The sequence below is a fragment of the Pristis pectinata genome, chromosome 3 (assembly GCF_009764475.1).
Source record: "Pristis pectinata isolate sPriPec2 chromosome 3, sPriPec2.1.pri, whole genome shotgun sequence".
NCBI classification, from domain to species: domain Eukaryota; kingdom Metazoa; phylum Chordata; class Chondrichthyes; order Rhinopristiformes; family Pristidae; genus Pristis; species Pristis pectinata.
The window spans coordinates 86,086,122-86,098,936 of NC_067407.1; the positions used below are offsets into that span (position 1 = coordinate 86,086,122).

At 44.5% G+C, this 12,815-nt stretch overlaps 1 protein-coding gene across 1 annotated transcript in view; it reads right to left on the reverse strand.

Moving 5' to 3' along the window:
* Nucleotides 1-297: 297 nt before the first annotated feature.
* tmx4 (thioredoxin-related transmembrane protein 4) overlaps nt 298-12,815 on the reverse strand; it is a 52,648-nt gene continuing 40,130 nt past the window's right edge. The window contains exons 6-8 of the mRNA XM_052011684.1: nt 8,936-9,037; nt 6,921-6,984; nt 298-2,912 (exon numbers count right to left, since the gene is read on the reverse strand). Of these exons, the coding sequence (XP_051867644.1) occupies nt 2,641-2,912; nt 6,921-6,984; nt 8,936-9,037 (438 nt within the window). The 3' untranslated portion in view covers nt 298-2,640. The remainder of the gene's footprint in view (nt 2,913-6,920; nt 6,985-8,935; nt 9,038-12,815) is intronic.

Sequence of the window (12,815 nt, forward strand, 5' to 3'; positions counted from 1 at the left end):
CTTATTATCATAAGTAGTTATTAATAAAGTAGTTTTTACACTGATACATGACTCTGTGTGTTTCTTTTGTTGCTGGTTCGTAACACCACCCAAAGGCAATGGAGAAGGATGAGATTCCCCATCGCACCTTTGGGGATAGCTGGTCTACGAGAGCCTGTTTGATGCATTTGCTGTGACTGTCAATTTGCATTTTCTCTGTGCAAATCCTTGAATGTTTCAGTTCTGTATCCATTATGGGTTAAAATGGTGCAATATGCAGTACTCGGCAAGATCCTTCACAAATAAGACAAGCAGAAGTGTACAAAGGCATGCTTTTATTGCATTTAACAGAAATAAACGGGTCACTAGAAATAACAGCTGCATTGTAAAAAGTGTATCTCTCCTTCCAAAAATAATAAACAGAAAGTGCTGTGCCAAAGTGATTACATACCTTCTGCCTTCTGACGGGTACAGCTAGTAACATATTGTAAAGCTCAAGTGGAAAGACTGTGCCATTAATCACTTGGTCCATGACACCTCCATTTTGTCTGGCTTCACAGTCTCAGAAGCATCTACACCTTTGAGCTTCAAGTATATTCATCAGTTAACACTGCACAGCATAACAATAAAACTTCTGAAAATAAAAAGGCAAGTTGGATGGATAAGTGCAATAGCCATTTTTTGTTTGTTTTACTGATGCACTCATTGTCACAGTGTAGAGACACGAAAGCTTTCACAAGCCTCTATGTGACTTGTAAACAAGGTCAGCCAAACTATGGGCAAAGCAATAAATACAAAATATAGCAGGTACTTCTGCATTTATCTTACAAAAGAGGTACATCGTGGACACTATTCTCATAAAATACAAAAGGTAATTTCAAAATACAGCCTTCTGTACCCCCTTAATACAAATCCAGAAAGAAATATTCTTTACAAAAATAGTACAAATCTTTGCACTTCAAGCCCAATTTTATAATGAGGGAGGATACCCACCGATTATGTACAAAGAGCAAAAGTTTTGTTAAACCCATCAGAAACACATGGGTCATGCAAACTTGCTAATATATTGCTTGAAATATTTCGAAGTGAACAATGTGATTACATTTTATTCCCAAAAATCAATGGCTCCCTGTTCCTTGAAAGTTACAATTCCAACCACACACACCAAAGGGTCCTTCAAATTTATCAGAGCTTCTGCGGAAAACATGATGCAGTCTAGTACGTCATCTGTGGAATTCATTGCCACAGACGGCTGTGGAAGCCAAATCATTGGGTATATTTAAAGCGGAGGTTGATAGGTTCTTGATTAGTAAGGGCGCCAAAGGTTATGGGGAGAAGGCTGGAGAATGGGGTTGAGAGGGAAAAATAAATCAGCCATGATCCAATGGTGGAGCAGACTCGAAGGACCGAATGGCCTAATTCCGCTCTTATGTCTTATGGTCATTCTTTACAAATCTTGATTTTTGGAAAGGTATGTAAATCAGGAAACGTGGTGCCTGTGTACTATGACAGTTGAATCCTTCCTGTATGGGAGGAAGCATAGGAATGCTTTTTAACCCAAATTAAAGCTGCACTGTCTCTCTGACTGCGTTGCATCTGGAGACGAAGGTTCACCCAGATCAGAAATTCAGAAAAAAACACCATAATCTCAGGCTAATTACTGTGCGTGCACCTAAAATGGACAGACTTCAAAACAGTGGCAATTGGGGTCAGATCCATTTCTGGAGTGGTCTGCAGTCACAAAATATATCGGCCAATCAGGAACAGGAATTAAAAGGCACCCACGATCAGAAATGTTACTGCATGAGTGCCATTAATGCTCAAACTAATTACATCTCTTTCCACTTTAACAGAAAACTTTAACCCACTTATTGAATCAATGGAGGCGGGAGCTTGTACCATGACTGACAACTACCTCTGCCTTTGCACATGCTGCAGTGCAAGGAGTATGAGTGTTCTTCAATTTACAGAAGTGCCGAAAGTAACCAACCCATCCACTGCCCAAGTTCATACACATGCTGGAGTGTCTCATAACTCACTCTCATCAAGTTAAAAGTGCAACATCAAGAACCAAAAGTTCCAACCAGTCTATTTCCTTTAATGCAAATCCTGTTTTAATTTAATTTTACTGGTTTATTGAAATCACATTTCCAAGTGTAGTGTGCCAAAAACTGCACACTCACTACATTCAAAGTTACATACTTTGATGCTTAAACCTTCCAACTTCTATGCAAAGATAGAATTCCTATTAAAATGTGCACTGTAAAAGGGTGTGCAGGAAGCCCAGGGAAACATTGGTTGGGCAATGACTCTGTATACTGTCCGCTAACATGTTAAATTTGTTTTAAAGATAACCTCCATTTGCACCTGTGTGGTCAGCTGCTAAAACATACCTACTGGAGAGCTGCTGCCCTCATCAACCATGGAATATTCATTAAGCCATTAAAAAGAAGCATTACAAAACTGTACAGGTATACCCTGCATATTAAATTTGATCAAGATTGTCATAGCCAATAAATTCAGAAATGAAAAACAAAAATTGAATCCAAACAAGCCAATTTTTTTTTTAAGTTTAAACAAAAAATTTGGGACAAAGTCCCCAGAAGCGCAATTCTTTGGTCCAAGTTCTGGCAAGTGGTATTCATTTATAAATTGTAGCATTTAGGAGTCATCCTTCAGTATCCTCTTCCTGACCACACCGTCCACCTCACAGCTGGAAGGCGGTGCTTCCAACTCATCCTCATGTTCACTGTTTTCAAGATCATCCTCAAAAGGGGATTCATCTCCACAGGCCTTGTCACTCAAGCCATCCCCTTCTGCCTCTGCTTCTGACCCATTTGCTTGCCATTCTGGAGCGTCTTGAGCCTTCTTCTCCCCTTCATCAGAGTCCTCCTCATCAGCCTCGTTCTCTCCATTTTCTCCTTCAATAACCTCTGCCAATACAGAAATCAGGAATACAGTATTCTCCGACACAGTCACTGAACTATATAACAGACTGGCAGCCACCAGATGAACTCCGTTCACCATTTAGCTAACAGTCAGTTCCTAATATCTGTTGGCCCACGTTTTAAGAACATATTAAACCACCTCCCGACCCATATTGCATCGCCTTTGCAATAAGGAGCTATTCTGAAAGCTTTACCAAGGTTCATAAACCAAACAGTACAGAGTCCAGCTTGAATCAGACTGAGAAAAACAGAGCAGGTTCTGCATCATTTCATTGTTCCTTCCTCATCCCTTCACTCTGGCCCCTTCAGATGCACTCTTCCGCAGGGCACTGTGCACCCAGCAAGTGGTTAAAATACAGCTTGCTCCTTCGGTTGCAGCTTGAGATCTATACAATAAGTGAAGCTACCTTGTTAAGTTTGTTCTCCTGACAGCAAGGGGATCGTGCCTCTCACTTTCACTTGACAAGCGTTCAAGTGAAAATTGGAAGCTCAGTTGGGCGAGGATTCACAAACACTGACACACAGTTCAATAATTTACTGCACCGTGACTTGCAACATTTTCAAGTTGACTCCTTGACCAAAGGACAGTAACATAAGTCATTTAAGCAGTTAATTTCTGGAAGCAACAAGAATATTTAAGAAGAATATGAGCAAGTATGTGCTATTCTCAGAAGAAATGTTTGGTTACCTGCAACAATCGAAACCACACAACCAACAAGCAAGTTGACTCATTCCTCCCTGCCTTTCAGTCTCCAATCAATCACTGACCACCCACCTGCCCAAGCTAATCTATCCACCACCTTCCCACCCAAGGTTGCCAACAGTCCTGTAGTGTATAGGACATCCTATATGGGAAAGGAAAACTCCATCCTGCATGAGGTGGGTATGACCTGTGATACCATCAAAGCTTCTGGAGGCAAAGGCCAGGAATCCCTAGGGGAGCCACAGCTTCTTGCAAGACCCTCTGTTGTCATCCACACTCAATGTATCCTAATAACCTGAAGGAACACTGTTGAGAATGCAGCAAAGGATTCCAGCCAACAAATGGGCTCCCTCTGCTGTCTGTCTGGTTCCCAGGTCCCAGGTGACCTTAAGCCTGAGTCTCAAGTAATGTCAAGCCCAAGGCTCACCTGTCATCAGGCTTGGGTACCAGGCTGATCCCTGGGAACGGTCTGAGCATCAGGTACTGGCTTGGGCCTGGATGGGCCTCTCACTGACACTAATCATAATCTCAAAGAGCTCTATTAAAAGAGCTGCAAACTGATCATCCCTGCTCTGGCCTCCCTCTGATATCTTCTTCACAAGTAAGTGAACTTGAGGCATTCCCGGATAAAGCCAAAGCTGCAGAAGATAGTGGTTTGAGGATGGGCGAGTAGGAAATATGTCAGCTTCTTGACGAGCCCAAAATGTTTGCCCTCTATGACCAAAGGTGACCAGATCACTTTCTGAGAAGAAAAAGCACTCAACTTTTATGTACATCTTTGGAGTGGCCTGGACTGTCACCTTTAGAGCAGTATAGTCAGGTATCACAAGTTAAGTTTACTGTCCAATGCACAAGTACATGTATGCACAGGTGCAATGAAAAACTTACTAGCAGCAGCATCACGGGCACATAGCATTAGAACTGGGTAAAAGGCAGATCGTTTAGTTTCCTTTTCCTCTCTATTGTTCTGTGTAAACTCCAGTTACAGGAGGCACCGTAGCCAACCAAACACATGCTGCTAAATGTAGGGCAGGCACGGTAGTGTAGTGGTTAGCGTAACGCTACTACAGCGCCGGCGACCCGGGTTCAATTCCCGCCGCTGTCTGCAAGGAGTTTGTACGTTCTCCCAGTGTCTGCATGGGTTTCCTCCGGGTGCTCCAGTTTCCTCCCACATTCCAAAGACGTACGGGTTAGGAAGTTGTGGGCATGCGCCCGAAGCATGGCAACACTTGTGGGCTGCCCCCAGAACACTCAACTCAAAAGATGCCTTTCACTGTGTGTTTCAATGTACATGTGTCTAATAAAGATATCTTATCTTATCCAGAGATACAGCTAAGCTGCGGGGCTTGTCCCCTACTGTGGAATGCAACCATGGTAACCCTACCTCCACCCAACTGTCCCCAGTCTCCAATCCCTCCGCATGACTTCCCTGGCGAACCAAGAGCCTGCAGATGCTGGAATCTGGAGCAACAAACAATCTGCTGGAGGAACTCTGCGGGTCGAGAGGAGAGGAATTGCTGACGTTTCAGGTCAAAACCCTGCATCAGGACTGAGAGTGGAGAGGCGAGATGGCCGGTATAAAGAGGGGCAGGGGAGTGGTGAGACAGGAGCCGGAGTTGATTGGCGGACTGAGGAGGGGTGTGAGATGACAGGCAGGCGGTGCCAGGTAGGGGAGGGGAGCAGGGGTGGAGTCGGGAGACAGTGGCGGGTGAATGAGAGATGGAGGCAGACAAAGAGAGAGAGGGAAGAGGAGAAAGGAAAAAGGAAATAAAAAACAGATGGAGCAAGGTGGGGGGAGGGGAGTGTGGGGGTGAGGATTGGAGACAGCTGCTGGAGGGAGATAGGCAGGAACACAAATGCTACAGTAGTGTGGGGGCAGGCGCGGTAGTGTAGCGGTTAGCATAACACTATTACAGCGCCAGCGGCCCGGGTTCAATTCCAACCGATGTCCATAAGGAGTTTGTACGTTTTCCCCGTGTCTGCGTGGGTTTCCTCCGGGTGCTCCGGTTTCCTCCCACATTCCAAAGACGTACAGGTTAGGAAGTTGTGGGCATGCTACATTGGTGCTGGAAGTGTGGCAACACTTGTGGGCTGCCCCCAGAACATTCTATGCAAAAGATGCATTTCACTGTGTGTTTTGATGTACATGTGACTAATAAAGATGCCTTATCTTATCTTATCCAGAGATACAGATACACTGCAGGGCATGTCCCCTACTGTGGAATGCAACCATGGTAACCCTACCTCCACCCAACTGTCCCCAGTCTCCAATCCCTCCGTATGACCTCCCTGGTGAACCAAGAGACTGTAGGTGATAATAAAGGTATCTTATCTTATCAGTGCTGGACTCAGATAAGTAAAGGAGGTGAGAACAGGGGAGAGGTGAATGGCAGTTGGAACCAGAACCATATTGGGGTTGGGAGGAACCTGTGGGTGAACTGTGTGGCAAAGAGGGTGGATGGAACCAGGAGGGGCAGGGGGACAAAGGTGGGAGGTCCTCCCACAGATGCTGCTCGACCCACTGAGTTCTTCCAGCAGCTTGGTGGTTGCTCCTGAATTCCCTGGCCACTGCCTGATAATAGAAACCAATCATCCAACATCTAGACAACTCCTCGATACGGTTGGTTGTGATCTGAAAACAGAACCAAAAACTGATGCAGGTCCTGCAACCAAATGCAGTGGGATCTGAGGGAAGCGGGCACATCCTGTCCCTGCATCCATTCATCTTCCCCACAAAAATAGTGGCCCACAAGCTGAATGAGTCAACTAATGAATTTGCCTTCTGGTCAATGCTTCTGGACACCAACAGGGGCACGAGCTGTAATGGGGTGCAAGTTTACTGAAAGATGATTACTCACTGGAATTCAGAAGAACATTATGAAAGGGATAAATGAGATAGAGGCAGGAAGGTTGTTTCCACTGGTAGGTGAGACTAGAACTAGAGGACATAGCCTCAAAATTTGGGGGAATAGATTTAGGACAGAGAATGAGGAGGAACTGCTTTTCCTAGAGAGTAGTGAATCTGTGGAATTCTCTTCCCAGGGAAGCAGTAGAGGCCACCTCATTAAATATATTCAAGACACAGTTAGATAGATTTTTGCATAGTAGGGGAATTAAGGGTTATGAGAAAAGGCAGGGAGGTATATCTGAGTCCATGGACAGATCAGCCATGATCTACTGAATGGTGGAGCAGGCTCGACGGGTCAGATAGCCTACTTCTGCTCCTATTTCTTATGTTCTTATCTGCAACACAGCAGTGAGCAAGAATATCTAAATAAAGGTGCTCTTACCTGCTAGTTCGAGCTTACGTTGGCGCTTTTGTGGACATATACAATCAGCAATTAAGACCAAAATCTAAAAAAAAATGATATAATTGGTCACTGACTTCTCAGAAAATAAAGAGTAAACATTCCAACGTTGCACCAGGCAGCAACTGTCCAAACAGACCAGTAACAATCAACCCAGTGGCACATCTAGTGGAGCTACTGCCTCACAGCTCCAGCAACACAGGTTCAATGTTGACCTCCAATGCTGACTGTGGAGTTTGTAGGTTCTCCATGTAACTGCATGGGTTTACCCGGATGCTCCCATATCCCAAAGGCATGCAAGTTGGTTGGTTAACTGGCCGCTGTAAGTTACCCCCAGTGTGTAGGTTCTGGGGGCAGGGGCAAGTTGGAAGAAATGTGTGAAGAAGGATAATGTGATTAGGATCGGTGCAAATGGGTACTTAATAGTCACCATGGACTTGGTAAGCCAAAGGGCCTGTTAAAATAAGAATTTATTTATTAGTCACATGTACATTGAAACATAGTGAAATGCGTCTTTTTGCGTTACTCAGAATGTGCTGGGGGCAGCCCACAAGTTCCGGCGCCAACAACAGCATGCCCACAACTCCTAACCTATACATCTTTGGAATGTGGGAGGAAACCGGAGCACCCGGAGGAAACCCACGCAGACACACGGAGAGAACATACAAACTGCCTACAGACAACGGCGGGAATTGAACCCGGGTCACCTGTTTCTGTCCCTCCTGACAGAGATAACTGTTTTTAAACATCTACATGAAAATTATTAAAATTAAAATCTGAATCCTCACTCATCTTTAACTTGGAATCCCAAAAGACTGTATCTTTAAATTAAAAAAAAGGGGCCTAAAGGATACAAAACTGTTGACCAACACTTGTTAAACATGTGACACTACAACTATTATATTTTCTATTTACGTAGCACCTTTTTAATGTGCAGTAAAACTCCAATCATTCAACACACTTGGGATGGCACCAGACGAGCTGGTTTTCCAGACTATTGGACGTTATTTTCATTAATTCATCTTTAATTCACTTACTTTTAGATGTTACACAGTATTATATTACACTTAGCAGTAAACCCAGTAAGTTTAAAGAAACATCGGAGCCACCAGGTCCCAAATGAGTTGGAAGGGGAGTGTGGGAACTGGGGCCCCAATGAGTGGAAGAGAACATGGCAAACATCACCTGGTGGTAATCAGAGACTTTTTCCCAGAACAGGAGAGTCCAGAACTAGGAGGGCACAGGTTTAAGGTGAGAGGGGAGGAATTTAAGGGAGATCTGAGGAATTAAGTTCTTCACACAGAGAGTGGTGAATATCTGGAACGAGCTGCCAGAGGAGGTGGTGGAGGCAGATACAATCACAATGTTTAAAAGCCTTTTGGATGGGTACTTGGATAGGAAAGGAGTAGAGAGATACATACACTGTACCTCATGTGAGCAAGTGGGATTAGCACAGATAGACTTCACAGTCAACGAGGATCAGATAGGCCAAAAGGGCCCCTTTCTGTGCGGTATGTTTCTATGATTCTACAAGCCAGATGCCGACTATTGGGATTTCCGAGTAGTCAAGAGACCAGATTGTTGGAGTTTTACGTTGTAACATGTCACAAGGAACTTCACAGAAGCAACCAAACAGAATATGATCCCAAGCCTAATGAGGAGATCATAAGGACAGGTGCTCAAAGGTTCGGTCAAAGAGGTAGGCTTTTAAAGGACCGTCTTAAATGAAGAGGCAGAGATGGTGAGGTTTAAGGAGGGGGCCCAGCACACCTTTAGTAAAGAAGCAATTGTATTGTAGGTATTGGTCTTAGCTTGGTAACACTGCAATGCGAGTGCAAGCAAACCAAGAGATATTACAAGCACTACATCAGTCTAGAATGCAAGGTGAGGTTTCCCTGGGAAAGCCAAAAGACACATTTACAAAGAAGTTACCAAGTACCTCAGAATAAGCATGGCTCAGTACAGATTTAGAATATCAAGTGGGGATATTAGCTTACCAGGCCAAGGATGAGACCAGTCATGAGAGTAGCCACAGCAAAAATGATGTAGGAACCCCAAACTGGAATTCCCAGTGTCTCAGTCAGGTAGTTGTGCATTTGCTGTAAATTAAAGAGAAATATTTGAGACTGACGGTTTAGGTTGTTCAAGACTTCCCTTGTTAATGCTGGAATCCCCATCTTCCTGATGCTTCATGCTTCATGGGGGGGGGGGGGGGGGGGGGGGGGGGGGGGGGGGGGGGGGGGGGGGGGGGGGAGGGGGGACAGTGCGGGAGGAGACTGCCACCACCTCTCAGGATAATCTGGGTCCTTGTTTGTCTCTGATGAGGATCTGGATATCTTTAACAACCATCTGATCCAGTAAAACAGATGCAGAATTCCAGTTCAACATCTCAGCAGGTGTGTGGGCAAAATCAACAACAAACAGAGGCGGTTTTGAATCACTTATCTTATTGAAAGTGCATCCTGATTTTCTTTAAGAAGGCCTGATAACGAGGCCTAAATTCAGATGTGTACTATGAGAGTTCGCTTTGGGTTGATCGAACACCAACTTCTCCCAACACACATTTCAGACGGTTGTTTGCAGCCAATTTGTTGGCTCTGCTGCCCAGTTTTCATTGAATTAGCCCAATGATCTTGGCAAAGTGGCTTTGGTGTTGCCAGCCAGTGTATATTTTACAGGAACACCAAATAATAAAAAAAAGCCCTCATAATCAGAGATGCCGCAAAGAGTAAAAGCACGAAATGCTCTATTCCACTAAATCAAATGGAGCATATAAATAGTCAGCAGCAGATTCTGAAGCAAAGACGACACCCATCCATCAGTACAAACTCAACACTACTCGTATTACTCATTCAAATACAAGGCCCTTTGCAGCAGTCCTATCAAGCAACATTTGACCAAATCATATAAAATAAAACTAGGGCAGATAACTAAGAGTCTGGTTGAAGATGTAGGTTTTGCAAAGTGCTGTGGTGGAGGCACTAGCTGTGGCATGGTGGGTGCAGCCAGCAGAACCACTGCCTCAGAGTTCCAGCAGCCAGGGTTCAGTCCTGACCTTCAGTGCTCTTTGTGTGGAGCTTGCACATTCTTCCTGCAACCGCATGGGTTCCTCTCAGGTGCTCCATTACTCCCTCCCCCCCCCCCCCCCCCCCCTCCCCGCCCAATGTCCTACAGGTTAATTGGCTGCTGTAAATTGCCTCAAATATGTACGCGAGTGGTAGAATCTGGTGGGGGAGTTGATGGGACTTGGGGGGGGGGGGGGGGAACTAAAAGGGGATTAGCATAGGATTAGTGTAAAAGGGTGGCCAACAGTCTGTGTGAATTCGATGAGGCTATTTCCACGACTCCATGAGAGTGATGATACAAAGGTTGGTGGTGTTATGGATAGTGTAGAAGGTTGCTGTAGATTACAACAGGTTATTGATAAAATGCAGACCTAGGCTGAGAAGTGGCAGATGGAGTTCAACCTGGATAAGTATGAAGTGATACAATTCGGGAGATCGAATTTGAAGGCAGAATACAAGGTTAATGGCAGGATTCTTAGCAGTGTGGAGGAACAGAGGGATCTTGGGGTCCACGACCATAGATCCCTCAAGGTTGCCACGCAGGTCGATAGGGTTGTTAAGAAGGCGTATGGTGCGTTGGCCTTCATTAGTCAGGGTATTGAGTTCAAGAGCCGTGAGGTGACGCTGCAGCTCTATAGGACTCTGTTCAGACCACACTTGGAGTATTATGTTCAGTTCTGGTCGCCTCATTATAGGAAGGATGCGGAAGTTTTAGAGAGAGTGCAGATGAGATTTACCAGGATGTTGCCTGGATTGGAGAGCATGTCTTATGAGGATAGGTTCAGCGAGCTAGGGTTTTTCTCTATGGAGAGAAGGAGGATGAGAGGTGACTTGATAGAGGTGTACAAGATGATAAGAGGCACAGATCGAGTCGACAGTCAGAGACTTTTTCCCAGGGTGACAATGGCTAACAAGAGGGGACGTAATTTTAAGGAGATTGGAGGAAGGTATAAGGGGGATGTCAGGGCTAAGTTTTTTTTTTACACAGAAAGTGGTGGGTGCGTGGAACGCACTGCCGGCAGAGGTTGTGGGGGCAGATACATTGAAGACATTTAAGAGACACTTAGATAGACACATGAATGATAGAAAAAAAAGGGGGGTATGTGGGAGGGAAGGGTTAGATAGATCTTAGAGCAGGATAAAATGTCAGCACAACATTGTGGGCCGAAGGGCCTCTACTGTGCTGTAGTGTTCTATGTTCTAGGTGAAAGGAGAGAAGCAGAACGTGTAGGGAGAGTAGTCCAAAGTTTAGGACCATGGACACTGTAAAAACAGTCACTGGTTGTGCAGCGATTAAATTCAGATATGATCCAGAGACCAGAATTGAACTGTATAAGAAATTGAATGAGGTTGTGGAGTTAGGGAGAGGTGAGACCTTGAAGAACCCTAAAAACAAGGATGCAAATTTCAAAAATCGAGACACTGCTTAACCAGGAGCCAAAGGCGGTCACCGTGCACGGTGGTGTTGGAACAGGACTTCACGCGTTTGGGTGGAGGCCGCAGAGTTTTGAATATGCTTATTTAATTAGCCTCGGAAATTGAGAGACTGGGCAGTGGAGCACTGGAATAATGAAATCTACAGTTAATGAAGGCATGGGTGAGAGTTTCAACAGCAGCTGAACAATGGCAGGAGGGAGGTTGGGCAATGTCATGGGGGCGGTAACAGATGACTCGAGTGAGTCCGAAAGCAAAATACTGCAGATGCTGGAAATCTGAAATGAAACCAGAAAAAGCTGGAGATATTCATCAGATAAGGCAGCAGCTACAAATAGAGAATGTATTTTCAAAGTTTCAGTTTGATGAGCTTTCAGTATAACTAGGATAAAATCCAAGCACCTAAAAGGGTGCAGCTCAGTTTAATCAGATTTGCCATTTCCACTGTGCATTTCAATAACACACACACACAAACATAATCTACAGACCTTCGTGACAACTAATTTACAATTCCAACTGTGGAATTGACCATGGCCACTTGTTCAATTCCTTCACTGGTGCCTGAGCACTCGTGGAATCTAAATGGCATTCATAAAGTACTCTATTCATACTGAACATTAAATTAAATAAAAAGATTGGTTAAAGACATTAAGGAGTTTAAAGTGATAGACTGCATGATGCAGCCCATCCATTTGCCATTTAGTTTCAACACAAGTAAGCTTGTCATGTATCTAGACAAATGCTTGCGAGAAAAGTGAAAGATGCATTTTGATGAATAATCTTCTGTTTATATTACGTCTTTCTTTTAATAAAAAGCAATACAGAACCACACTTGAACTGAGATTGCAACCTGTCCACAAGTTAATATCCAAACCTTCCACCTTCTGGGTGAACACAAGGGCAGCCTGCACAAAGGCATTCCTTATTAAGCATCAGTTTGATGCCTCATGATGGGAGGACATCAGTTATCAAGGCTAATTAACTCTAACCAAGCAGGTGTTTGAAATCAAATCAGGAGCCTCACTCCTATCCAACCACAAAACAGTGTTCCACCATTCAATGTAATGCAGACTTCATCCTTGCACAGCAAATTTGACGTTATAGAGAGTCAGTGAGTTAATCACCATGGAAACGGGCCTTACAGCCCAACTCATTCATGCTGACCATGACATTGATCTACACTAATCCCATTTGCCCACATTTGGTCTGTATCCCTCTACCCCTTTCCTATCCATGTATCTATCCCACGGCTTTTTAAACTGGAACTATTTCTGCCTCTACCACTTCCTCTGGCTACCACTTCTCTATAACCAGCACTCTCTGTGTGAAAAACTTGACCCTCAGATCTCATTAATTTTTCCCCTCTAACTTTAAACCT